Genomic DNA, 26,892 nt, shown 5'->3' with positions numbered 1-26,892 from the left:
ACATATAGATATCCCTATTTATCATGTCCAAAAACACTAAGATCTCAAAAATTAATAATTATTAGCATACTAAAATTCTTCTAAATTCCAAGGCTTTCACCTACTTCCCACCTCTGTCAACATCATTCCATAGTGAAAACTGTTTTTTAAGACCAAGAAATGAATTAGAATTATCTTTTTCCCCCAACTCTCACTACAGTGATAATTTTCTAGGGGAAGGCTCTCACTTTAATATTCCTCTCAAACTAGCTATAATTACTTATTATTCAGACTGGAATGATTTAAAATTCATTTACTTAAATATATACATTCCAAAGGAAAGCTGTGGGAGAGGTATATAAAGATTAAGTGAATATAGTCATTTGGTTAAGAGCAAGACAGTGATAAAATAAGTAGGAAATGATGAAATTAAAATTAATTTTGTTCTTTTTTGTTTTTTTTTTAATTTTTTTTTTTATTTATGATAGTCACAGAGAGAGAGAGAGAGAGGCAGAGAGACACAGGCAGAGGGAGAAGCAGGCTCCATGATCCCGGGTCTCCAGGATCGCGCCCTGGGCCAAAGGCAGGCGCCAAACCGCTGCGCCACCCAGGGATCCCTAAAATTAATTTTGTACTTAATTCATGCCTCCACCATTTTCCTGATTTTTTTTTTTTTAAGATTTTATTTATTTACTCAGGAGAGAGAGAGAGAGAGAGAGAGAAACAGGCTCCACACAAGGAGCCCGATGTGGGACTTGATCCAGAGACCCTAGTATCAGGCCCTGAGCCCAAGGCAGGCACTTAACCACTGAGCCACACAGGCGTCCCTCTTTTTTGTTTTTTTTTTTGAGTAGACTCCACACCCAGCATGGAGCCCAACAAGAGGTCAAGACCTGAGCTAAGATCAAGAGTCAGACACTTAACTGAGCCACGCAGGCGCCCCCTATCTTGTTGGTTTTCTTCTCTTTTTTCTTTCTTTTTTTTTTTTTTTTTTTATCTTGTTGGTTTTTAAATCAGGTCCTTTGACAGATTTTTTTGACTGTTTGTATCCATTAACAGATGTTTTTAAATTACTAGAAGCTTCTGATGATTAAAATTAATAAGGACCATTAAATACACTTAATGCACTATAATGGTACAGTTGAACAAACTTAGATGTTTTTTTTTTTTACAAACTTAGATTTGAATGCCCCTGTGTACCCTTTTTCTTATACTGGTTTCCTTCACTACTGCTTAATATGGCAATGGATAATTCAGACATATTTTACCTAATATATTTTGTATTTTAAGTTCTCTGTTCTTGGGACAGTAATAGTGGTAATCTTATTAGCAAGACAAGAATGAAATGAGGTATAAACATTAGAAAGTAGTAGGTAAAATTATTTGCAGATAAGACTGTATACCTGGAAACCTAAAGAAAATCACTAAAAATATTGAAAACAATAAGATTACAGTAAGATAGCCATTATAAAATCAATGTCCGTAAGTCAATAGCTTTCACATATACACAAAAGAATCAGTTAAAAATAAAATGGGGGTGGCGGGGATGGCACAGCTGGTTGAGCATCCGACTCCTGATTTTGGCTCAGGTCATGATCTCAGGGTCCTGAGCTGGAGCTGTACATCTGGCTCCACAATGGGCATGGAGCCTGCTTGCGATTCTTTCTCTCCCTCTCCTCCTGCCCCTCACCTCCCTCCAACCCCTGCCCACGAGCATACACTTTCTCTAAAATAAAAAAAGAAAAAAGTAACATCTGAAAATAATAATAAATAAAATGGAAGAAAAGGTCCTATCCACGATGGCAACAAAACCCAAAATACTAAGCTTAAAGCAGCAAGAAATGTGTAAGACCAATAAGAAAATAATGAGGGGCACCTGGGTAGCTCAGTGGTTGAGCATTTGTCTTGGGCTCAAGGCATGACCCCAGGGTCCCGGGATCGAGTCCCACATCAAGCTCCCCAGAGGGAGCCTGCTTTTCCTTCTGCCTGTGTCTCTGCCTCTCTCTCTCTCATGAATAAATAAATAAAACCTTTTAAAAAATAAAAATTAAAATAAAATAAAGCAAGAATCTTTCCCCCCTCATATTGGGGGGGGGGAAGGCTATAATATAGTTAAAGGCTAGTATATTTTTAACTATATTATTTATTTGAAAGAATGAGTGAGAAAAGAGAGAGAGAGAGAAGGTGTAGGGGGAGGGGCAGAGAGAGAGGGAGAAGCAGATTCTACTGAGCAGAGAGCCCTATGAGGGGCTCCATCCCAGCACTCCAGGATAACGACCTGAGCCAAAGGCAGACACTTAACCAACTGAGCCACCCAGGCGTCCCTGGCAAAGATTAATATATTTTTTTTGCAAAGATTAATACTAATGCTAGCTATAAACTGCTAGCTTTCTGAAATTCACTTTAAATATCGAAACTTTATTTTTTTTTAAAAAATTTTATTTATTTATTCATGAGAGACACAGAGAGAGAGAGGCAGAGACACAGGCAGAGAGAGAGGCAGGCCCCATGCAGGGAGCCCGATGCGGGACTTGGTCCCGGGACTCCAGGATCACACCCTGGGGTAAAGGTGGCGCTAAACCTCTGAGCCACCAGGGCTGCCCAATATCAAAACTTTAAATGTATAAAACCTTTGACCTACCAACACTTAGATTTTTTTTTTTTCAAAGATTTATTTTAGAGAGACAGAGACCGAGAGACAGAGAAAGTACATGTGGGAAAGAGGGGAGAGGGAGAGAATCTCAAGCTAACTCCCAGCTGAGCACAGAGCCTGCCTGACTTGGGGCTCAATCCCACAACCCTGAGATCATGACCTGAGCAGAAATCAAGAGTCAGATGCTTAGAGGACTGAGCCACCCCAGGCACCCACAGAATTTTTAAAAGTATGTTCTATGGCCAACATGAGGCTTGCACTCACAACACTGAGATCAAGAGTCATATGCTCCACCAACTGAGCCAACCAGGAGCCTCTTTTGGAGTTTTTTAAAAAATTAACATGAAATTCACATAACATTCAATTAACTATTTTAAAGTGTACAATTCAGTGGCATTCAGTGTACTCACCATGCTTTGTCAACCACCTCTCTACTTTCAAAACTTTCATCACCTCAGAAAAACACCCATATCCAATCATTCCCCATTTTTTCTTCACCCCATACCCTGGCAAACACTCTCTCTATGGATTTTCCTGATCTAGATAAGTCATATAAATAAAACCATAAAATATATGACCTTTTTTTCTCCAGCTTATTTCTTTCACTTAACATAATGTTTTCCTTGCTCACCCACATTGTAGCATGTATCAATACTTCGTTTCTTTTTATGGCTGAATAATACTCCCTCATATGAATACATACTTTGTTTAGTCAATGAATATTTAGGTTGTATCTATCTTTTGGCAGTTATGAATAATGCTGCTATAAACATTTTTGTGCAAGATTCCATGTGGACCTAAGTTCCCTTTTCTCTTAGAAATATACCTCAGTGGGATCCCTGGGTGGCGCAGCGGTTTGGCGCCTGCCTTTGGCCCAGGGCGCGATCCTGGAGACCCGGGATCGAATCCCATATCAGGTTCCCGGTGCATGGAGCCTGCTTCTCCCTCCGCCTGTGTCTCTGCCTCTCTCTCTCTCTCTCTGTGACTATCATAAAAAAATAAATAGGGATCCCTGGGTGGCGCAGCGGTTTGGCGCCTGCCTTTGGCCCAGGGCGCGATCCTGGAGACCCGGGATCGAATCCCACGTCGGGCTCCCGGTGCATGGAGCCTGCTTCTCCCTCTGCCTATGTCTCTGCATCTCTCTCTCTCTCTCTCTGTGTGACTATCATAAATAAATTAAAATTTAAAAAATAAATAAATAAATAAATAAATAAATATTAAAAAAAAAAAAGAAGAAAAAGAAATATACCTCAGTGTATGGGCATGCCTCGGCAGTACTCAGTGGGTCTGCTTGAGATTCTCTCCTTCTGCCCCTTGCCCTGCTTGTGCATGCTCTCCCTCTCTCAAATAAACAAATTTAAAAAAAAGAAAGAAAGAAACATACTAGAATTGCTCACTTATAGAATATTAATCTAAAAAATATGAACTTGGGACGCCTGGGTGGCTCAGTGGTTGAGCATCTGCCTTTGGCTTGGGGCATGATCCAGGGGTCCTGGGATCGAGTGCCACATAGGGCTTCTTGAGGGGAGCCTGCTTCTCTCTCTGCCTATGTCTCTGCCTCTCTCTTTCTCATGAATAAATAAAATCTTCAAAAACAATAAAATTATTTTAAAAGTTAAAAAATAAAAAGTGTGAACTTAAATGTTCACCACAGCACTGCTTATAACAGTGAAACTGTGGAAACAACAGGGTTAAGTAAATCCTAGTACATACTATGAAATTACCTTATGATGATTTAAAATGATGCAAAGGTACATTTATTAGTATTTATAGGAAAAATGTTCATACTGTATTGTTTGGTAAAAATAAATACTGATAGTATAATTCTTTAAAATATTAATTAAGATTGTATATAGACTTCTTTGTAAATTGTACACAAAGGTACAAAAAGCTGGCTGGATGTTCATCAGAATTTCAACAGTGGATATCTTCGGATAGCTAAACTTCAATTAATTTTTACTTTTTTTCTACATTTGTGTTGTTTAATGTTTTTACCAGTATCATTTAAACAAAAGTGTTTTTTTTTCCTATCCTCAAAGGTTTCTAATTTCAGCTCTAGAGATTTTTTAAAGATTTACTCATTTATTTGAGAGAGAGAGCACTAGAGAGACAGAGCAAGCACAAGTAGGGGGCAGAGGAAGAAGCAGGCTCCCTGCTGAGCAGGAAGCCTCATATGAGGCTTGATTCCAGGATCCTGGAATCATGATCTGAGCCACAGGCAGACACCTGACCAGAGTCACCTAAGTGGCCCAGCTCTATAGATCTTTATAAAGCGAATCCTTTGAATTTTGCCATTTCCCACAAGGAAACTGTAATTAACATCAGCAGTCCTTTGTGGGCAACCAGTGCTCTCTCTTCAGATCATTTATTCTGCACCCATATGTTTATGGTATCAAATCTACCCTGTATAAAGAAAAGAGAGGCTCCTGGGTGGCTCAGTGGGTTAAGCCTCTACCTTCAGCTTAGGTCATGATCCTGGGGCCCTGGACTCAGCTGTATCTGGCTCCCTGCTCAGCTGGGAGTCTGCCCCTCCCCCCACTTGTACATGTTCACACTCTCAATCTAAAAAAAAAAAAAAAGGAAATAGAGATAGTCCCTTCCCTACAGACATTTAAGAACTAAAACAGAGATACCTAAACTTGTACAAAGAATAATCAGTCTTAGATATTTGTTTTTATGTGTTTGTACATCTATGAATCTACATCACCACAAAGAACTAAGCAAGCATAATCATTCTTGTTCCATAGATGAATGGAAGTCAAGAAATTCCAAAACCACAAATTAATAGTTCAGACTTAACCAGTTTCTTTCATCGTACAATAGAAAAAAGTGTGTACATAAGCACAATTAAAACAACCATTACTTAATAAAATCATATAGTTCAGTAGCAATGTTAAAAACTGTTAAGGCAGATTTATTTTATGAGCTTTATTTTTTTCTTAAAGATTTTATTTATATATATATATATATATATATATATATATATATACACACACACACACACACACACAGAGAGAGAGAGGCAGAGACACAGGCAGAGGGAGAAGCAGGCATCATACAGAGAGCCTGACGTGGGACTCGATCCAGGGTATCCAGAATCAGCCCTGGGCTGCAGGCAGCGCTAAACCGCTGCGCCACTGGGGCTGCCCTATTTTATGAGCCTTAGTAATATTTATAATCTACTGTTTTATGAACTGGGATATAGGTAAAAAAATATCCATTGTATTATTCTTTCTATCTGCCTAGAAGTCTTAAATCACTTCACATCACTTTTTTTTTTAAAGAATATTTGTTTATTCATGAGAGAGAGAGAGAGAGAGGCAGAGACACAGGCAGAGGGAGAAGCAGGCTCCATGCAGGGAGCCCGAACATGGGACTCAATCCGGGGTCTCCAGGATCACGTCCTGGGCTGAAGGCAGCGCTAAACCGCTAAGCCACCTGGGCTGCCCCTTCACATCACTTCTGATGTGTTGGGGGTTACTTGGGAATGGGAAGAATGTAACAGGTGAGACAGGAATCAGCTGAGAGTGGAAAATGAAGTAAAATAATGCTTTAGTAACAATGAATTCCAGAAAGGTAAAAGAAATAAATGAAGTTCTGTTAATTTACAGAGAATCAAACAACTCTTTAAAAGAAATGAGGACAGAAAAATAATTCACTGAAATAAAAAGAAACCCAATTATCATCATTAGATGGGGTGTTAGCAAAGTGTTCATCAAGAATGTCAATCTAGCAGCAGTCTGTAGAGAAAACATACACTGCACAAGTTCATAGCCAGGTCAATGAGAAATAAAGAAAAAGAAAATCCATGGATAATTCTAGAAACTTTCTCTACTGTCAACTATCTTTTTTACTAGAATGGTTTATGACAGAACAAAGCATACTAACTGGAATTTACTTCCTTTGGTAGTTGTGATAGTTTAATGACTGCACCAATGAAGAAAATAAAGAAAAAAACTTAAAGACCTGGACACTTCAACAACCTGGAAGAACAGCCCTGAATTAAGTGATTAATACCCTACTTTTAATTGAATGGGAGGACTACATAAAATGGAACTTTTACTGAGATATGGGCACTAATGTGTTAAGTACCCATTATGTGCTCCTACAGGTTATCTAACTCATTTAATCCTAATAATCTCTTAACCCTCTTTTACAAATAAAGAAACCTCAGCTCAGAGAAGATGAAGAACTTCCCCTGAGTCACAAAGCCAGTAAGAAGCAAAGTTATGACTTGGACCCTTGTGGGTCGGGTCTGCCTACAAATACCATATGTCACTTTCTTGTCCATGCTAAATATCTCACCTCAGAACAAGCTTTCTTTCTCTTTCACAAAGGATATTCAATCAATTACTGCTAGTTTTAAAGCTGGAGTTATTTCATACGTCAGATTAAAGATTATATCCATAGCTAAACCATTCAACCTATGTTACACAGGATGTGAGAGGTTCATTTGTCAAAAAAAAAAAAAAAGGGGGGGGGACATAAAACAAAAACAGTATGCTAAGTTTAAGATCCCATTTACAGTCAGTCATCCATATCACTTCCCATCCAAAAAAGTATTAAGTGGGAAAACTCATCCTAAATTATTTCCCAACAATTTTGTAGATTTTTATATTACACTTCCCAAAGAGCCATTTCATTCTCCTTTATAACAGCGTATAACAAATGGGGGTGCAGGGGGGACAGTTCTCTTTATTAAGCTCCTGAATTTGTTCATAGTACCAATGTCTCATGGGAGGCTGGGGATAGAAAAAAAGGGTAGGGTAGAGGGAGTACAGGAAAACAGAAGACATAACACAATATAATTCATTTATAAATACAATCATTCCTGAGCAGTATACAATTCATTATCAACTTCCATTTCAGCTTTCAGAAGGCAGCTGCATGGACCTGATGGCAGTTTTGAACCAGAACTAGAAAAGCTTCTATTGTTTTTTTATTTAATTTTTATTTTTTAAAGATTTTATTTATTTATTCATGAGAAACACAGAGAGAGAGAGAGAGAGAGAGAGAGAGAGAGAGGCGCAGAGACACAGGCAGAGGGAGAAGCAGGCTCCATGCAGGGGCCTCTTGTGGGACTCAATCCCGGGGCCTCCAGGATCACGTCCCAGGCAGAAGGCAGGTGCTAAACCACTGAGCCACCCAGGGATCCCTAGAAAAGTTTCTAAACCCAACTTCCTAACCAAACAGAAAGCTTATATTTTCCCACATAATCTTTATGTTTTTGTTTCCTCTAGATACAATCTTGTAGGGCATGTTGAGCATAATGCCAGCCTGTGGCATCTCCAAACAAGTCTCCACTGGGGATCTGAATTTTTTTTTTAAATATTTTATTTATTCATTCATGAGAGACACACAGAGAGGCAGAGACACAGGCAGAGGGAGAAGCAGGCTCCCCACGGGGAGCCCAATGTGGGACCTGATCCCTGAACTCCGGGATCACCCCCTGAGCAGAAGGCAGACGCTCAATCACTGAGGCACACAGGCGTCCCTGGGTATCTTACTTTTATCAGGGGTCTTCAGAAGATGCAACACTAGTCCTTTAGTAACATTCTCACTAAGAGAATCACTCTGAACAATGTACATATGGCAGTGAGGCTTTAAGGCAACTAAATGAAAACTTCACTGTTAAGTCTGATGCTCAGCTTTTTGGAATGGAACAAATTTCTTGGTTGGTACTACTTTTTTTTTTTTTAACATTTTTTATTTATTCATTTGAGAGAAAGAGAGAGAGAGAGAGAGAGCAAGCACCCGTGCACAAGCAGCGGGGAAGATCAGAGGGAGAAGAAGCAGATTCCCCGCTGAGCAGGGAGCCTAATGTGGGGTCGATCCCAGGACCACGACCTGACCCGAATGCACCATTTGGCTGAGCCATCCAGACACTCCAGGCTGGTACCACTTTTAAACAGCATCAAATTCCTCTGCAAGCAAAGCGATGATTAAAAATCAAATAGTCCATGGAGTATTCAATACCAAGAAAGAAGTGTAGGAAATGAAGATGCCTATTTCATGCAAGCCCCATAACATGTATCTATTTAAAATGAAATGCTTCTTTCTTAAATTTTTATAAGGCACATCTAGATAATATAATAGTATTTTGTAATACTGCCACTTCAGTTATTGAAATAAAATTTTTAAGACTTAGGGGCATCTGGGTGGCTCAGTGCTGATAATATATAACATAGAGAAAACTAAAATCCAAAATAGTGTGGCCCTTTTATTCCTTATATTTTCTGCAACTCTCAATATTAGCCATGTGAAAATTTGTCCCCTCTGAAGTGCCCTAAGTGTAAATAACTACAGCACAACAGCAACTGGAGCTCCACGAAGGCAAGAACCATTATCCGTTTCAGTGAATTCTGAGAGCCTAGCACATTTGACACATAATAAATGCTCAATAAATTTTGCTAAAGCATCAAAAAATGGTACCCATTTTCACTATCACACTTTTCCCCCATTACACTTTTGTCTCTAACTCTGAAGCCTGCTGGGAGCAATTAGATTACTAAGTATACTGGTGTTCAGTAAATGCCTTGGTAAGTTAACTGAACCATGAATATTATTGAATTTCTTAATAGCATTAAGGCTAAACAAGGAGGCTATTCAAAACATGATAATGCCAACAAGATATTCTGTTAAGAGAACACCAAACCAAACAAAGAAGTTCTTGATAATATGGAAAATTTCCAAATGCAGTTTTCAGAATTAAAAGCTTTTTACCTTAAGACAAATAGCCTGTATAAAATTAAAATATAGTTTTTCACAAGTGCAAAAAACTGCCAAAGAATTCTATGCTTAGTATTTTCACATACCACCAGTGACCGTAACTAATAGTATGTTAAAAAAAAAAATTCTTAAAACTCAAAAAAAAAAAAAGAGAGAAAAATATTATACATTGTCTATGTCGGCCTGGACAAAATTGGACCCTATATAGTCTCTCAAACTGTATGCCCCACAAGTATGTCAGGATAATATATTTTTTTCAAATCAGAAATGTGGTGGGTAGAGAAGGCAGGCACTGAAAGGGAATTTCCTGGTAACACGGAAAACAACAGATGAGGAAGAATAAAAGTTTGCTATGAAAATGTCTCAAGCATATCAGGAAAAAAATAAGAAAGGTACAGTAAGGGAAAACACATCACATCTTAATTGTAAAAATTCTTCTACACACACACCTCAATGACACAGCTGACCTTCAGGTTTTCAAACTGACTATAGGTCTTTGATTTCTCTTTTGCCATCTTGTTCCTCTCTTCTTAATGTTTTGATCACATCACTAATTATATTTCATTAAATTACAGATTAAATAAATTCAAATTAATCTGATCACAACGAATTATGATTCATAAAAAGTTTACAAAGAAGTTGTTCATTAACCATGCTATTTTTTTCCTGTTATCTTAGACTACCAATGTTAGTAACACTTCAGAAAAACAAATCCATTTTTCTATTTGAGAGAAGTCCTGTAAAAGAAAAAAAAAAAAAAAAAAAAGTGGGACACCTGGGTGGCTCAATGGTTGAGCCTCTGCCTTCAGCTCAGGGCGTGATCCTGGAGTCCCGGGATCAGAGTCCCACATCAGGCTCCGTGCATGGAGCCTGCTTCTCTCTCTGCCTGTGTCTCTGCTTCTCTCTCTCTGTGTCTCTCATAAATAAATAAAATCTTAAAAAAAAAAAAGTCATCAAAAAGGGTCAATTCAATGAAGAACATATTGAATAATTTGAAAAGATCCATCTCGATAGCATTTAACCTTTTTTAGATTATTTGCAGCAAAAAAATTTCCCTTCCTAGAAAAATAATTTTTTAAGGGACACCTGGGTGGCTCAGCAGTTGAGCGCTGCCCTTGGCTCAGGTCATGATCCTGGAATCCCGGGATCGAGTCCCGCATCAGGCTCCTTGCATGGAGCCTGCTTCTCCCTCTTCCTGTGTCTCTGCCTCTCTCTGTGTCTCTCAGGAATAAATACATAAACTCTTTTAAAAATAAATAAATAGGGAACCCTGGGTGGCACAGCGGTTTAGCGCCTGCCTTTGGCCCAGGGCGCGATCCTGGAGACCCAGGATCAAATCCCACGTTGGGCTCCGGGTGCATGGAGCCTGCTTCTCCCTCTGCCTATGTCTCTGCCTCTCTCTCTCTCTCTGTGACTATCATAAATAAATAAAAATTTAAAAAAATAAAAAAATAAAAAATAAAAATAAATAAAAATAATATTTTACAAGTTTCCAGAGATGTATAGATTTTTTTAAACTTAGTTTTCTCATCTCTTAACAGTAAAGTCTTTGTCTTGATGCAAATATATTTTAACTCCTTCAAAATTATTATTTATTTTGTACTCAGATACAGAGTTAGAAAGAGTCATAGTAAATTAGATAGGCACATCCAAACTTGTCAAACAAGTAATACTGCCCAGTTTCCATAAGACATTCAAAGTTTAAAAAATGTTGGAGCAAAAGTGCAAATTCAAATTATAGCCCAGATTTGCAACCAACTCTGAAAAAAAATCTTTCTACAGAAACTTTTTCAGGATTTTCCAAGAGAAACAATTCTTAAAATTTAGCATAGTATTAACAATATAGTCACAATCTGGGCATTTACATTTAAAATAACACTTCAGCACTCCAGAGCCTGAATAATAATGCAAAGAAAGGGAGAGCTCTATTGTTGACACACCTGTAAGAAATATGAAAAATACATAGCAAAGTAGAAAATTTCAATTAATACTATCTATTAACATTTACAGACATCAAGTAACTTACAAAGCTTTATGTAATAAAGCTTTTCTACAGATGTTCATCTTACATCTCAAAACATGTTCAAGGAGGGAAAACAAAACAATTAGAAGGAAATGAGCAGAACTAGGTTATTAGTGGTAACATTTATATGCTACTTTACAAAGTAGAACAGTTAAAAGGAAGATATAAGAATAAAACAGATACTAAACTTTCCTGAAACACTAGGTACCCTTGTGCTCTTGTTATTTAATTCAGAACTAAAATGGCCACATTACACAATGAGACGTGATTTAACAATGACGTCATTTACAGAAAGCCACTGGAATGAATAAATAGGAGCAACTGAAAAGGTCTGAGGACTGTCTTCTCAATGAAGGCACTTTGGTTTTAAAGGGGACCTTCTAAATTGAAATCAGTTAAAAGCACTAACGTTATCTTCAGAAACAAATATAATATTAGATTAAAAAGGCAAATGATGCAGAAACATTTGACATTGTATTTGATAAAGTATATTATTTTAATAAATTATCTGGCATGATGTTTTGCAAAAGAGTAACTCTAAACACATTTAAACCAACTAAACCTACTAGTCACTAATGTTCATATACACTAGTCTAAAATACAACTTTTTAAGAAATTAGGTCTCAGCAATCTGACCCCAAGTTTAGCGACACCGTTGGCAAAGTAACTCTGGTATCACGTTCAACTTAACTTCTAAGAGAAGACATTTTCCTGACCCCGATAAAACCAAGCAGATGTGAAATTTTTATTTTTAGTGCCTGAAATTTGTTCCTTGAGTGAATTATAGCCATCAAGGAAATATGTTCTATTCTCCTGCCAAAGACTAGCCCTGAACTCTTTATTAGGCAGAACTCCCACGAAGTCATACATACTGTCTTTCAAAGCTGGCCCCCCCTCAACCTGGTGGAAGAGTTTTCAGGACATAACAGTGTCTGAGAAAAAACCTGAAGTTTTAAACTGGAAAAAAACAAGATCTGTGAGAGTGTAACTACAAAATGAGAGGAAAGGGTGCTGATAACTGGGAAAGAGTGTTGATTTAAAAACAAAAAAAGCTGCTAACTTAAAAAATAAATAAATAAAAGCAACCTCAGAGCCCATAGATCATTTCACTGTCTGGAAACTATACTCCATTTACTGGGTGGTCCCCTCCTCACTACCACCCACCAGGGGCTGAGCCATAAAAAACACAGGATACTGAGATGCCTGGCTTACTTTGGTTCTAAGTCTGCTCCTTTGCCTGTGTATTCAGCAAACAAATAAACACTGAAAGTCAACAGAAAAGCTTAAACAATTTCTAAAACATGATTTTTTAAAACAATAAATCTAAACAGCCTAAGTGAATGCTCTGGAAGTTGCAGTCTTCCACAGCCACATAATAATGTCTCACTTCGTAGAGTGCTACGTATCTATCCACTTATCTATAGATGACTTCATATCCAAGACTCTTTCTACAACGTTATACTGCCAAGAGATTGAGTTTTTCCAGTAAAATTACTATATACCAGAAAAGGGGGTAAAAGGAGATATTTTTTAGCAGCCAGGCAACAGCTGAACAGCACTAAAACTTCTAGGAAATGATTTTATTATCTTTCATTAAGGACAAAGTCGACTGACCAATTGAAGAAGAAAAAAATGTTGCACAAGCACAACTAATCAGAAAGGAGGAAACTTTTTATCTTCAGAAACCACTAGTAATGAGGCAACCAATCTTAACTCTCACAAAATGGCCTTTCAGAGACTCATTCTCTCATTAGTGAATGTCAAGCTGCTGCTACTTCACAAAAAGGCATGCATTTTCTTAAGCTCTGAGACCATCAATAATAGCTAGGTAGCCCTATCCTATGACATATTAAATGGCAGACTTCCCCAGAGCATGATTTAGCAATGAGAGTGCCTCATAACTGTTCTCTAGAGCCTAAGTTCTAAACCTTATTAGAAACTGCAAGGATCCAAATTATTACCAAGGAACAATCCCACAGCTTTGCTTTCCTTTGAGGAAGAGCAAAACTGCTGGATACAACAACCCAAGAGCAAAGAGAAAACATACTAGTGTAGCAAGTGTCTAATTTTCCAGGCTGTTGCTTTCATTAACTTTTCCCACTTCTATTGCCATAATTTTTAGCCTGTGAAACACTTGCCAGCTCTAGAGCATTAATTATCAAATAAGCAAAGATATCTTTTCTAAAACATTAACAATCTAAAGGATTTCTTATATCCTAAATTAAAACTAATAAGAAATGCCCTACACTAGAGTTAACCACAAGCCCTAGCTCTAGCTATATGTCATCTCACCACTTAACTGTTTCTCTGTAACTCCGTGCCCTTTGAGAAGAAGGCAGCTGTACTACATGACTTCTTGGGTCCCTTTCAGCTCTGACTTTTATTCCAAGATCTGATTCATTAAGAAAATTGTTAAGGCACAAAATGTAGTCATTTTAAACACACCTCCAAGTACGTAAGAAAATTAGGGAACTTCAGCCGACCTCCCCCCACCATTTTCCAAAACTGCAGGCGGCAGGAAATACGGCTATTTGTTAACCTCTTTTATAGAACAACCAGTTTAAGTGAAATGAGAACTCTACAATGAAAGTATACAATTAATAAACCCACATATATTTCGATAAAGCTAAGCTCAGTGATATTAAACCATTTCCCATCATAATTTTTATGTATCATGTCAGAATATAAAAATCTATAGTATCCCACTGGGTGGTGGTCGGTTAAAGCGTCCGATTCTTGATTTCGGCTCAGGTCTGATCTCAGGGTCATGAGACTGACCCAGTGTCCAAGTCCACGCTCAGCGAGGAGTCTGCTTGGGTCTCTCTTTCCCATCTCCCTCTGCTCCTCCCCCCTCAAAAGAAATAAATCTTAAAAAAAAACAAAAAAAAAAATAGTATCCTTCCTCTGCTTGTGCTTTATTAAAGATTAGCTCCATCACCACAGAATTTAAAATAAATTCTAAATAGATTTTCAATTTTTTAAGTGGACATATTTCCAATTTCAAATTAACCAACAGTGAAACACTGTTTAAAATTAACAATTGAATATTGTGGTCAAATGATTCAACATACATTCCAATACATACCTCTTCCCTGAGGACTCTCTCCCTTCAATGCTCTCCTTATTCCTAACTCCTCTCACACCTCCCCACTCCATTTCAGGCTTTACTCCCATTCTCTCCCCACCCCCCTACTCAACCATAAGCTACTTTCAAAGCATCTAGGAAGTGGCTCTCCTAGCTAGGAAGTACCAGAATTACCTAGGAAGCTCTTTGAAAATGTAAGGTGAGACCAGAAAGATGCTTTTAAAGCAACTAGAAGTTGAAAAAAATTAAACCCTTAATTAACAAGCTTGTTCAGAGAGTAAGATATTCTAGTTAACTAAAGATTATGGATTTTTTTTTAAATACTTCTGGAACCCACTATATCACTTTTTCCTCACTTAAGAATTACAGTTTGTAAAAATTACCTGATTATTTAATAACTTTCCCACAAACAGGTCAAGTTTATAATCAATCCTCATCCTACCAAAGAAGTGGGCCCACAGGCCAAATAAAAATAAAGCCCTTGAGGTAAGAATGGTTTTACATTTTTAAAGGGTTGCATAAAAACAAAGAAGATCATGTGATACTAGCCCACTAGCCCATAATATCTCCCATCTGGCCCTTCACAGAAAAAGTTTGGTGACCCTTGTTCTGTAACACCAAAAGCACTGAAGTACAATGACCCCAGAGACATTGCCCAGAAGTGCCCCTTTCTCATAAGAGTAACTGAAAAAAGTTTCCGTTAAGTGAGTTCCAAATGACTTAAATAGAATCATTGCTATTTCTCTAATCGACCTGCCCTCTAGAAACTGTTACCCACAAAAATCTCTATTTCCTTCCTTAGACTCAACAGTCTCAACTAAGACACTAGTTAACTCTGGAAATTAGTGTAAAAGATTAGAAGCCTTACCTGGGGCATTTGCTATAGCCAGTGGCAGGCTTGGAAGCTGGTGCACCTGGATTCCTGAAGCACCCAATGCACTGAGGTTAATGGTCTGGAGGCCAGGCATGGAGGAGAGCTGAGCAGCATTCACAGTGACTGTGCCGGTAGGGATGGAGGCAGCTGAGGCAATGGGTGTAAGGGTGGTATTGCTGCTGCTGGTCTGCCCCAAGGAGACACCCTGCATTGGGGCCAAGGTGATTGTCTGGGCCTGCGGGTTCTGAACTTGGAGATTCTGCAGCTGAAGAGTCTGCCAACTGACCTGTCCATTGGGCCCCACTGTTGGTGTCCGGATGATGATGGGGCCGGAGTTTGGAACAGCCTGAAGCTGGAGATTCTGGAGGGTTTCCTGGGAGATAGCTTGGGTTGTAAAGGTCTGCCCTGACAATGGTGCTGCTTGGAGGGCCTGGAGAGCCTGTCCCCCTTGAACTAGCTGAGGCTGGATAAGAATTTGTTGCTGTTGCTGTGTCTGCTGGTTTTGCTCTCCCTCTTTTTGCTGACTTGCTTGCAGAGAGCCTCCAGATGTCTGGTTCTGCTGAATGTTTAGAGCATCAGACCCCTGTAGCCCACTGACCCTCTGGGGTGTCTGCCCTTGAGAGTTGGTCCCTGCTGATCCGCTGGTGGTGAAGTTCATAATTCCCATGTTGCTGGTGGTAGTAGTTGTTGAGTAGCTATTGGCATTGGTGAAAAAGGAGCTGGAACTGGCTTGTGATGATACCAAACTGGCAGAACTGATGGCAGTCCCTGAGGTGGAGGGCTGTGAGCCACTCTCCTGGGACCCAGAGCTGCTGATAGTGACTGCCTGAGAACTAGGAGTCAAGGTAGCTGCAGAAACGCTGTTGACAGGTAGCAAGGTGATATTCCCGTTCAGGGCCACTGGTACATTGGTCACATACTGAGTCTGTCCTGAGAGTACGTTATTAGTCAGGCCTTGGAGGGGGACAGCCTGCTGGAGTAGGTTTGGCATAGCAGCAATGATGTTGCCTCCACTTCCTCGATTTGTGATGATTTGTTGGTTTGCACCTGGTATGATCTGTATTTGACCAGAACCATCCTGCTGCACTTGGGCCCCAGTGGCAGCAAACTGCAGCTGTTGCCCATCAACGGTCTGGAACTGTGGGATTACTTGATACTGAATATTAGGCATCACTCCAGGTAATCCTGTCAGGACTTGCTGGTTCTGTAAATTGGAGGTGGCGGCCACAACATACTGCCCACCAGAGACCGCACGATTCTTGGAAGACTCACTGCCATTGCTGCCATTGGTACTGCTGCCACTCTGTTCCTTTGAGGTAGGGGTAGCCCCAGAGGAGGAAGAGATGATCTGCCAGCCATTGGCACCCTGTGAGAGCTGTGTGGCTGTGAGGTCAAGCTCACCTGTACCCCCTGACTGGCTTGGGCCTTGGGAGTTGTTGCTGTTTTCATTGGGTGACTCAATTCTGCTGCAAGTTGCTGCCAGCAGAGCCAGAGGGGATGGCTGGGATTCCTGGCCGGAAAATAAGGGAGAGGATAGGAGTCAGAGACACCCAGCTGCCAGCCCTGGGGGCAGTTTTAAAACAAATAAACAGCAAAACTGCAGCCAAAGAGAGGAAAAAAAAAAAAAAAAAAAAAACCCTGAAACAAAAAGCTGACCTATCTATACTGCTGAAATCCTCATCTCTGGAGATCTCCCAATCATTTGTCTCTCTGTGCTAACTTCCCTAGCTACAAAATGGTTTAGCGCCTTCCTAAAAAACGTTTCTGTGAAAAGGCAATAATCTAAGAATATTTACATTCTCTAGACATCTCCCCTACTCTGCCCTGGTTATCACTTACCTGCCCTCCTCCTCCTCCACTGCTGCTACTGCCTGTGCTGCTGCTTCGAGCCTGAGAAAAGGCACCACCACCATTACCGTTGCCCCCATTATTGCCACCAACTCCTTTTTCAATCTTCACCACGGCTGTCATTTCATCCATGGAGTGATCTTGGTCTAAAAAGAATTAAAAGATAAACAACTTAGAGTTGGAGGAAGGAAAAGGGTAAGGTTAGGAAGGATAAAGGACGCTATGATGAAACAAATAATTAACAGTAAGGTGAAAGGCAGCAGCGTAAAAAAAAAAAAAAAAAAAAAAAGTGGATTGAGGAAAGGGCAATTGTAGGACACATAGAACACAGACTTGGCTTAGCAGTGCTGAAACTGGGCCTCAATTCTTCCCTGGCACAAAACTACACCCAGGAAACATTAAAAATGTACTTTTCGTATAGGAAATGTGAGGGGCGATGGACATGTTCAAAGAGTTTCAAAATAAAAAAAAGTATCCTGGGGATAAAAAGGAGAGGAATAGGTAAGGCAAAGAACAACATGTGGGTGGATGGAAAGCTTGCTAAAATTAGGGGCAAAAAATATAGAGAAAGAGAAAAATTCAAGGGTAAAAAGCAGCAAGAGGAGAAGAGGGGCAAAGGGGAAAGAAAAAACAAAAAAGTGTGAGTGGGGAAACATTTGTGAGCACGGCTAAGGGGCTACGGGGTCCAGGGGTTACGAATCTGGAGGTTTCGGGGCGGACAGAGGGCGGGCCCTGGAAGGAAAGGGCGGTTTCGGGGTGAGGGGCGTGGAAAGGGCGGGACGGTGGGGGGGAGGGGAAACCTACGGGGGGAGGGGAGGGCCTTGGGGCAGGCGGCGACCAGAGGGCGGACCGGGGAGGCGGTTGGCCCGGGCGGGGCCTGCACTGCTCGGGCCGCCCCCGCGGCTCCAGCCCCCGGCGGGAGGAGCCTCAGGCGGGCGGCCGAATAGTGGGGGGTAAGGCCCGTCCCCCGTGGCCGGGGCGGGCAGGGGGCGGGCGAGGCCACGCTGCCCCCTCCCCCGGGGCGGGCGGCCCATCCCCCGCTTTCTCGCAGGCCCCGCCACTGCCCCTTCTCCCTCCCTTCCCTCCGCCCCGGGCGGGACCAAGGCCGCCGCCGCCGCCTCCCGCCCGCCCCCCCTCACGGCGGGGACCGCCCGGTCGGCCCTCGCGCGCGCCCCCTCATTCCCCTCCCACCCCTAAGCGTGGAGTGGACTCATCCTTACCGCTCATGGTGGCAGCTGAGGGACGAGCTCAAGGGGGTCCTGTCCGGGGGGGTTGGGGGGGGCCGGGAAAAACGCGGACGCTGACGAGGCAAGCGAACCCGGACCGGACAGGGAGGGGGGGGGTAAGGAGGAGGGAGCAGCGCGCCACAAGCCCGGCCTAGGCCCCGCCCCTTCGCTGCTGCCCCGCCCAATGAGGGAGGGAGAAAGGAGGGACTTGCGGAAGAAAGACGCGTGGGTTATCCAATGGCAGGGCTCACTGGCTCTCTAAGGCGTGTAGGACAAAGTTGCGTGCCTGGTGTCCGCCCAAGGAGGCCGCCCTCTCAGTTTTAAGGCCCAATGAAAGGCGCAGGAAGTGGGGGTGGGCGGGAGCTAGTGATGACAGGCTTGGGAGGGAGCCAGTCAACCGCCAGGCGGGCTCCCTGAACGGTGGGGATAGGGAGAGCTTAGGTTGGAATGACAGAACATCGGCCAACCAGAAGCCCGGACATGCCTGGGCACAGTCCCCGGTGGGAGGGGGTAAGAAGCAGGCCGAAATGGGATAGGATGAAGCCGATCAAAGCCAATCAGAAATCAGGCGGGCAGCCAGGAAAGTCAGGATTGGGCCAACGCTGAGACAAGACAAGCTGGGACGCAAATTGACGTGAACGAGAAGCCAATTGAACGCCGAATGCACTCCGGGGGCGGGACTTTGGGGTGGGCCGAGGAGAAGCGGCGTCTCCCTCAGTCGGTCCGCCCAATGAGGCGGCGAAGGGGGCCAGGCCCCGCCCCCAGGGGGGCCAATGGGCGCCGCCAGAGCCGCCCGTCGCGGGGGAGGGAGCAGGGCTGTGCCAAGAGGAGGCCGCCGCCATCTTGGCCCTCCTCAGGGGACGTCTTTGCAGTGGTTAGGTGGCGCGCTGCGGTGGGGCCGTGCTGCGCAACAAGTGTCAGGGTCGAGACGGGCGGAGCGCGGCTCTGCCTCCCGCGGCCGCTCTCTCGGGGGCCCCCCCAGGGTCCCCCTCCCCGCGGTGGGCGGACGGGCGGGCGGGCGCCTCGGAGTGTGGGTGTCGGCCCTGTGGGTGCGCGCGCGCCCGGCCAACCCCGCGCCGGCCGTTCGCACGGGCTTTTGTGCGACTCCGGCGGACGCCATCTTCCCGACTCGTCCCGCAGACGGGGGCCGGCGGCGGCCTTCCGCGGCGCTGACTTTCTCGAGAGCTGGGCCTGGAGGACCTCCCAGAGTCCGCGTCCTGTCAGCCACTTCCTGCCTCTCCTTCCCCACACGCCCCGTCCGGCGTGAAGCAGGACGGCAGGAGGAGAGCGCGGGCCTTTGTAACCAAAGTCACAGGACACTTTCCCCTCAGACACCTGCGTTTCTGGCACCTCCCGTTCTACCTCGCTTCCCCCCCCTCCCCCGGTGTTGGTGGAGGCGGCCTGGGTGAGTCGTCAATGACACGGAGGTCATTCCCTGCGGCCCCTCCCGGTGTCTTCGTGTTGTCGCTAAATTATTTACAGGGCGGCACTTGGTGACATGGGGTCACGCTTTAAAGTCCGGATCCCGGGGATCCCCGGGGGGCTCAGCGGTTTGGCGTCCGCCTTCCGCTCAGGGCGTGACCCCGAGGTCCCGGGGTCGAGTCCCCGCCTTGGTCTCCCCTCAGGGAGCCCGCTTCTCCCTCTGCCTGGGTCTCTGCCTCGCTCCGTGTCTCTCATGGATAAATAAATAAAATACTTTTTAAAATAAATAAAATATAAATAAAGTCCGGATCCCCCTAAAGCAGGCCTCTGCCGCCTCGTGCAGGCCCTGAGGGGAGGTGAAGGGATTGTTGGGTGCGAGGTGCCTCGGTCAGTTAAGCCTTCTGCGTTCCTGTGTCCTCCTCCTGAGGAAGATACTGCTACCAGGGATGTTACCTATTTTATAAGAAACTTGGGCCGGGAAATAACTGGCCCAAAGTCACGAATCTAGTGAGCTGTGGTGCCAGATTCCAACCCAGAACAGGCCCACTCAAAGTCCATATATTTTTCAACAAATAAAGCAAGCCTGGTATAACCATGTATAAAAATAGGCTTGATTTTTTTTTTTAACGTGTATATATACACATTTTTAATGCTTTTGTATTCTAGCTACTGGGGAAAAAAAATCTAACTTCTACGACAGTTCAAAAGGCACCATCGTCTGTATGCCTTTATGTAAAACTTCACATTACAATTAATAGCATCCCTCCCTAGATCAAAGCTTCTCAAAATACTATGTCAGACAGTCTCCATCCAAATCCTCTGGGGATCCTCGTTTAAAAAAGCAGATTCGTAATCTCCCATCTCAAACCTAGTAAATCAGATCTCTGGAGTGGGGCTTCAGAATACGCATTTTTAACTAGTTCTTTCAAGTTGACTAGCCCCTAAACCAAGAGTGTAAGAAACAGTAAGGGATGAAACTGGAGAGAAGAAACTTCCAGAAGAGAAGAAACTTCCTGGATGTTAGAAACTGCATTAGTCATCTTTGTAAACCAAGCTCTGGAGATTCTAACAGCTGTTTAGTCAGTAAAAGACCACACCTAAACTTGCTGGGGGGTGGGGGAGGAACTAACATAGTTAGCCTCTGAACATACATATATTGTGTAACTTAATTCCTTCAATTAATTTAAGTTGCCATCCGCTTTTACAGATGAGAAAACTGAGGCTCAAATATGTAAGTTAGATCATTCATGATGGTTCTGTTTAGTTCCAAAGCTTGGGTTTTATTCCCATTGTTCTAAGCGAGTCCATCAGTGAAATGAGAACTAGAGTTTGATTTTATCCTAGGTACTGAGAAAAAGGCCTAGTTTTTTGTTGTTGTTGTTGTTGTTTTTTAAGATTTCTGAGAGTTCGAGTGACAGAGAGCACAAGCCAAGGGAGGGGCAATGCGGGAGGGAGGAGCAGACTCCTCCCTGAGCAGGAAGCCGGATGTGAGACTGGATCCCATGACCCTGGGATCATGACCTGAGCTGAAGGCAGATGCTTAACTGACTGAGCCACCCAGGTGCCCCAAAAGGTCTAGATTTAGCCTCTGAAATTCAAGAACCATCTTCCTTTTCTTGTTGCTTCCCCAGGGTCGTGAGGGATATCCTCAACATACGCTTATTTACTCAGAACAAACGGGCATGACCCATCTTGTCCAATTCATCTGTGAAAACCTGAACAAAATTCCTTTAAACAAAGCTAAAATGAAGTTTTAAAAATGAATAACTTATTTCAGGGTTTCTCAAATCCCACACATGCCAGTGTCTGTCTATATAACCATTTATGAAATCATTTAACTCCTAATGACGTGTTTAAAAGGCAACGTGGGTCATTTGAAAGATGTTTTACTTCAAAATCAGTCCTAATGGTCCATGCACAAAGTGGTATCATTCCAGAGTGGTCCACCCGGCACTGATTCAGGCTCATCTTCCATAACTGTCCATTGCAATCTTACCTTTCATTTTGTTCTCTGCTGGACTCTTCCCCCAAAGCATTCTTTCTTGGGGCTCCATAGTCCAGAACCACAGTCTACTCAGCTTACCCTCTTCTGGCCTACCCGACTCTTCCTCCTAACTTTGATTGGAATGACTTCTATGATGTCTTTCCTACATCCCCCACGTTGAATATTCTGTCCACTATACTCTTTTTACATACTTCTATCAGAGATCTCTGAATATCCAATCTCTTCCAACCGGATAAAGCATTCTGAGGGCCTGGATGCTAGCTAGCGGTTCACTTCTTATCCTCAGGGCCTAGGATATAATCAACACCCAGTAAACAAACACTGAAGTGAAAGAAACCTAGTTCTCAAAATCCTGAATACGTCTCCAGATGATAAAATGCCAAGGATTGATTCTCAGCCTTCAGTTGTTTGCCTTTTACAAATTAAATCATTCTTCTTGATTTTGAAGCCATTCTTGTTTTCAATTTCCCACTTGTGATACTTGGCTGGCTCAGTTGGAAAGGCATGCGACTCCTAATCTTGGTGTAGTGAGTTTGAGCCCCATGTTGGGTGTAGAAATTATTAAAAAAAAATAAACTTGAAAAAAAATTGATCACTTAACCGGGAAGATTTTACAAAATAAAATATGCAGGTATTTTAAAACCTTCCTTTTAGACCACCATTGTAAGTTTCCTTCCCAGTTAGCTTTCAACTACTGCTGTTAAATACAAAACAGACTTTTTTTTTTCTTGAGAGAGCGTGTGCATACATGCATGAAGGGGGGGGATCTCAAGCAGGCTTCACACCCAGCACAGAGCTCCACATAGCTTCTCCATCCCACAATTCTGAGATACTGACCTAAGCCAAAACCAAGAGTTGGATGATTAACCAATTGAGCTACCCAGGTGCTCCTAATTTTTTTTTTTAACATTTTATTTACTCATGAGAGACACAGAGAGGCAGAGACACAGGCAGAGGGAGAAGCAGGCTCTGCGCAGGGAGCCCGATGTGGGACTTGATCCCAGGACCCCAGGATCACGTCCTGGACTGAAGGCGCTAAACCACTGAGCCACCCGGGCTGCCCTTTTTTTTTTTTTTTAAACCTGTTCTGCTTACTCTAGGATAAAGGAGCTCAGGAAAGAAAAAGTAAGACAGAATCCCTGATAAGATGATAAAGTATCAACAGTCTTCTAAGCAAGAAACCTTCTCTCTGAACAAGAAAACAAGCCTAGAGTTTTCGCATCATGCTATCTAAAGTCATCTGAAGTGAAATGGTGACTGGAGAAGCTGGATGGATCATCGTGCACATTCCTCAGTCTTTTCTGGGCCCTAGAAAGGCAAAAAACTAAGAACAGAATTATAACAAGTCTGGTTTCTTTGGGAAGCCCAACCTGTTGATGAGAAATCCAGGACTGACTACAGATATTCTCTACTATTATCACTATTTAAAAGGATTCATTCTGTACCTTTGCTACGTCTTTATTTCCTTATCTGCGAAGCATTGTGGTTCACCCCAGCCTATTCTGTACTTTGTTCTAGGAAGGCCTCTTCAGTCTGGCAACCTGTCCGTGGCTCTGGCGGTCTTGAAGGCTCTGGAGGGGGAAGAAGGGCTTGGGGGTTAAAATGAGAGTCTTTGTTGGAGAGTTGGGAGGCATGGTCAACCACACAACTTGATTATTGTTGGAGCTGAATTCTGGCCCAAACTTCTGGAGTATTCTCTTTTCTGAGGAAGGCTGCAAGATGACAGGCCTGACTTTACACCCAGCTGACGGTCTCTGGAGCTCCAAGACACTTTGGCAAATAAATAAAAGCAGGGTTGGTGGCGAAGAGGAAGAGGAAGGTCTGAGACTAAATTCCACAACCCATCGGCAGTCTAGAGAGCTAGAAGGCAGGCCCGGCTCCATGAAGGCTCAGAGAGGAGCCTAGACCCCAAACCCAGCGAGCAGAGAGCTTTTCTGAATATTTAAATCTGCCCCCAAAGACTCGTCTTGAAACAATCAAAACATTTGCCTTCCCAAAATATCCAAACCCTCTGACTCCTCTGGGAGCCTCCGTTCACCAGAGCGAGAGGGAGGCCAGTGCTTAATGCCAACTTCCGCACCAGTCACCCCCACCCGGACGTCTGCCCCCACGGGTGACTGCAGTCCTGCCCGGCAGTGCAGCATTATAAGAAGAGGAAAGTTCCTCTTTTAACCAAAAATGAGACGGTTTCCTCCCCGGGGACAGACAAACAGCCCCGAGCGTCCTCCCGAGTCCCGGGGTGAGAGCCCTACGCCGCCCCCAGACCCCCGCCCCCGAACGGGCACGGCCCCGACAGACAGACGGACGCAGCAGGGCTGCAAAGGGCAGCCGGGCTCCCCGGGCCTCCTCGGCGGAGCGGGAGGGAGGAAGGGGGGAGGGGGCCGGCCCGGTTCCCCCTCCCACGGAGCCGGGGCCACCCCGGGGGCGGGCGCAGGGCCGGGCTGGGGGAGGAGGGAGCCGGCTGCATAAACAAACCCGCCCGGGCCACGAGGTGCCCGGAGGAATGGGGTGGGGCCGGCCGGCCTTGGGGCCCGGCCCGCGGCTCCCCACCCCCGGGGTCGGGGGGGCCGGGCCCTCGGGCTCCCCGCCCCGCCAGCCCCTCCTTCCCGCTCTGCCCTCCCTCCCCGAGAAGCCCATGGGGCGGGGCTCCTGACTTCTCGTCGCTTCTCCCGGGAGCCTGCGCCGGTTCCCGGGGGTGGAGACGGGGCGTGGGACGGGGCGTGGGACGGGGCGTGGGACGGGCCGTGGGACGGGCCGTGGGACGGGGCCGGGGACCCTCCTGGAGGCTAGGGCCTGCTCGGGTGCGGGGCCCAGGGCGCCGAGGCTCCCGGGAAGAGCTGGCCGCCGGGGTGCGCAGCGGGGCTGGGCCTGGCTCCTGGGCAGCCGCGGGCCTTCCTGTAGGTCGGGAAACCGGTCGGCGCTCCAGCCGTTGCCCAGCGGGGTCCCCCTGCCCCCGCATCTCCCCAAGTGTGATGCACTCACTTCCTAGGTGGAGGGTGAACTGTGGAAAGAAACTGAACTGCATACCAACCCCACCGTTCTCAGAAGTGTTGTTATGGTAAAGAAAAACTTAATAGGGGCAGCCTGGGAGGCCCAGGGCCTGATCCTGGAGACCCGGATCGAGTCCCACGTCGGATCGAGTCCCACGTCGGGCTCCCTGCATGGAGCCTGCTGCTCCCTCTGCCTGGGTCTCTGCCTCTCTCTCTCTCTGTCTCTCATGAATAAATAAAACATTAAAAAAAAAAATTAATGGTATACTATGGAACCAGGGGAACCTGGTAATGTTAAAAATTATGCAAGTGGAGTGTGAATGATTGAAGGCTGGGGAAATACACACTGTACATCCTGGTTTCCCCATACAACATGCAGCTATTTCTTTTTTTCTTTTTGTTTTGTTTTGTTTTGTTTTGTTTTTGTTTTTGTTTTTTAACATGCAGCTATTCCTGAGGAAGAAGAAATTCTTCGGTGAGGGGCTAGGTTAGGTGGTACAGGAGCTTCCTTCCAACACCACATTCTAAAGTTGAAAAGCAGTTAAAAAGAGGCACCTGGGTGGCTCAGTTGGTTAAGCATCTGCCTTCAGCTTGGGTCATGATCCCTAGCTGACCCTAAAGAGTCCCTAATCAAGAGTCCCTAAATCAAGCCTCCCTACATCAGGCTCCCTGCTCAGTGGGGAATCTGCTTACCCCCTTTGCCAACTCATTCTCTCTCAAAAAATAAAATCTTTCTTAAGATAAAAGCAATTAAAGAGTATTATAAGGCAGGAACCGGAAACCAGAGAACAAGAAAAACTGAGCTAGTAGAGTCAGGAACTTTCTTAAGCCGCGGCTTCACCAGGCCCACCACCGAAGGGCCCAGAGTTGAAGAGGAAGGTTTCTACTACAGGACAGTGAATAGGCACTAGAAAGGTTCCACTCCCAATCCTGGGGAATTTTGCCTGGCTAGTCTCTCCACTCCTGTAAGGTGCACTCAGGACTAAAGGGAGACACTGCTGCCTGTGTCTTACCTGTCACAGAACTCTGCTCCATCCTGCTCAAGGACTGAGCCTGTCCACGCTGCCAACCTCAAGCTTATGCTTCCCTCAGTGCCTCCCCCAAGAGCTCACCCCACTCTGCCTTGCACTCCAGCAACCATGGAAGTTGGGGCTCAGCCAGACCTCATTTTCCGCGTCTATAGGGGGTTGACGGCCTAGGTCCCCTCAGGCTTAACCTCCTCCCAGCTTCAAAACTATGAGTCAGACCACCAGACATGTGCGTTATGCATCCCTGATGTAATGTCATAGGAAGAACACTGCATCACCCAACAAGTATTCTTCCCAAAAATATTGAGCCTGAATCTAAAGGAGTCTTCAGACCTAATTGCTGGTTTTCAGAGAATATGGGGCCTGGTGGAACAAGGTAAGTAGAAACACAAAGAAACAAAAAAGAAAAATCCCAAATGTAGGACATTCTACAGGGCAATTGACTGTTTATTCAACAAGTCAATGGCATGGAAAAAGAGGAGGAAGGGCCGTTCTTGCTTAAAAGAGATGTAGGAGGCAAAACAGTCACATGCAATATGATCCTATTTTGAACAAATCACTTGTAAAAGACACTCTGGGGACATGGGGGAAATTTGAATAAGGACTGGATATTACACAATATTAAGGAATGATTGTTAATTTACGGGGCATGATAATAGTATTGGGATTATATAAGGACCTATTTTTAGTAACAATGCCTAATATTTCATTACAGGGTTTAAACAAAATTATAAAGAAATATTTAAGGGTTTAATGCCTTGTCTGTAAATTATTATTATTTTTGTTTAAGTAAACTCTACTCCCAATGTAGGGCTCAAACTCAATGACCCTCATGTCTATAAATTATTTTAGAATACTTTTAAAAAGGAATAACTGGTTGGGGAGGGGCAGGAAGCAGCTTCAGGGTAGGGAAGCAAATAATAAGAAGAAAGGAATAACTGAAATATGGCAAATATTGATGCTTGTTAAGTCCAGAAGATCGTTGTCTCAGATCCATTTCCTCCTCTATTCTGATTGAAGTCACTTTTTT

At 43.9% G+C, this 26,892-nt stretch overlaps 2 protein-coding genes and 1 long non-coding RNA gene across 4 annotated transcripts in view; 1 reads left to right on the top strand and 2 right to left on the bottom strand.

Moving 5' to 3' along the window:
- The window catches only part of SP1 (Sp1 transcription factor), a 42,797-nt gene extending 24,272 nt beyond the window's left edge, over window positions 1–18,525 (bottom strand). Inside the window, exons 1-3 of one of the 2 annotated variants that reach the window (XM_041735904.1) lie at window positions 18,412–18,525; window positions 17,183–17,337; window positions 15,338–16,853 (exon numbers count right to left, since the gene is read on the bottom strand). In XM_041735904.1, coding sequence (XP_041591838.1) covers window positions 15,338–16,853; window positions 17,183–17,337; window positions 18,412–18,418 — 1,678 coding nt within the window. In that variant the 5' untranslated portion in view covers window positions 18,419–18,525. Of the gene's footprint in view, window positions 1–15,337; window positions 16,854–17,182; window positions 17,338–17,524; window positions 17,926–18,411 lie in introns of those variants that run through there. The other variant, XM_041735905.1, reaches the window with a different exon arrangement.
- Window positions 18,526–19,231: 706 nt separating this feature from the next.
- Window positions 19,232–23,288, top strand: LOC121479727. Its single transcript, XR_005984811.1, has 2 exons — window positions 19,232–19,822; window positions 22,945–23,288. It is a non-coding gene; the product is annotated as an uncharacterized LOC121479727 (long non-coding RNA).
- LOC121479726 (basic proline-rich protein-like) lies at window positions 23,289–25,147 on the bottom strand. The gene is made up of 2 exons (XM_041735507.1): window positions 24,151–25,147; window positions 23,289–23,415 (listed from the first exon to the last, which is right to left on the bottom strand). Exons 1-2 carry the CDS (start codon window positions 24,867–24,869, stop codon window positions 23,373–23,375), a joined length of 762 nt encoding a protein of 253 aa, XP_041591441.1. The 5' UTR covers window positions 24,870–25,147; the 3' UTR covers window positions 23,289–23,372.
- Window positions 25,148–26,892: the final 1,745 nt, after the last annotated feature.

This window comes from Vulpes lagopus, chromosome 21, assembly GCF_018345385.1.
Source record: "Vulpes lagopus strain Blue_001 chromosome 21, ASM1834538v1, whole genome shotgun sequence".
Lineage (NCBI taxonomy): Eukaryota > Metazoa > Chordata > Mammalia > Carnivora > Canidae > Vulpes > Vulpes lagopus.
The sequence above is the reverse complement of the archived record's forward strand: the minus strand, read 5'-3'. Positions and strand labels throughout refer to the sequence as shown.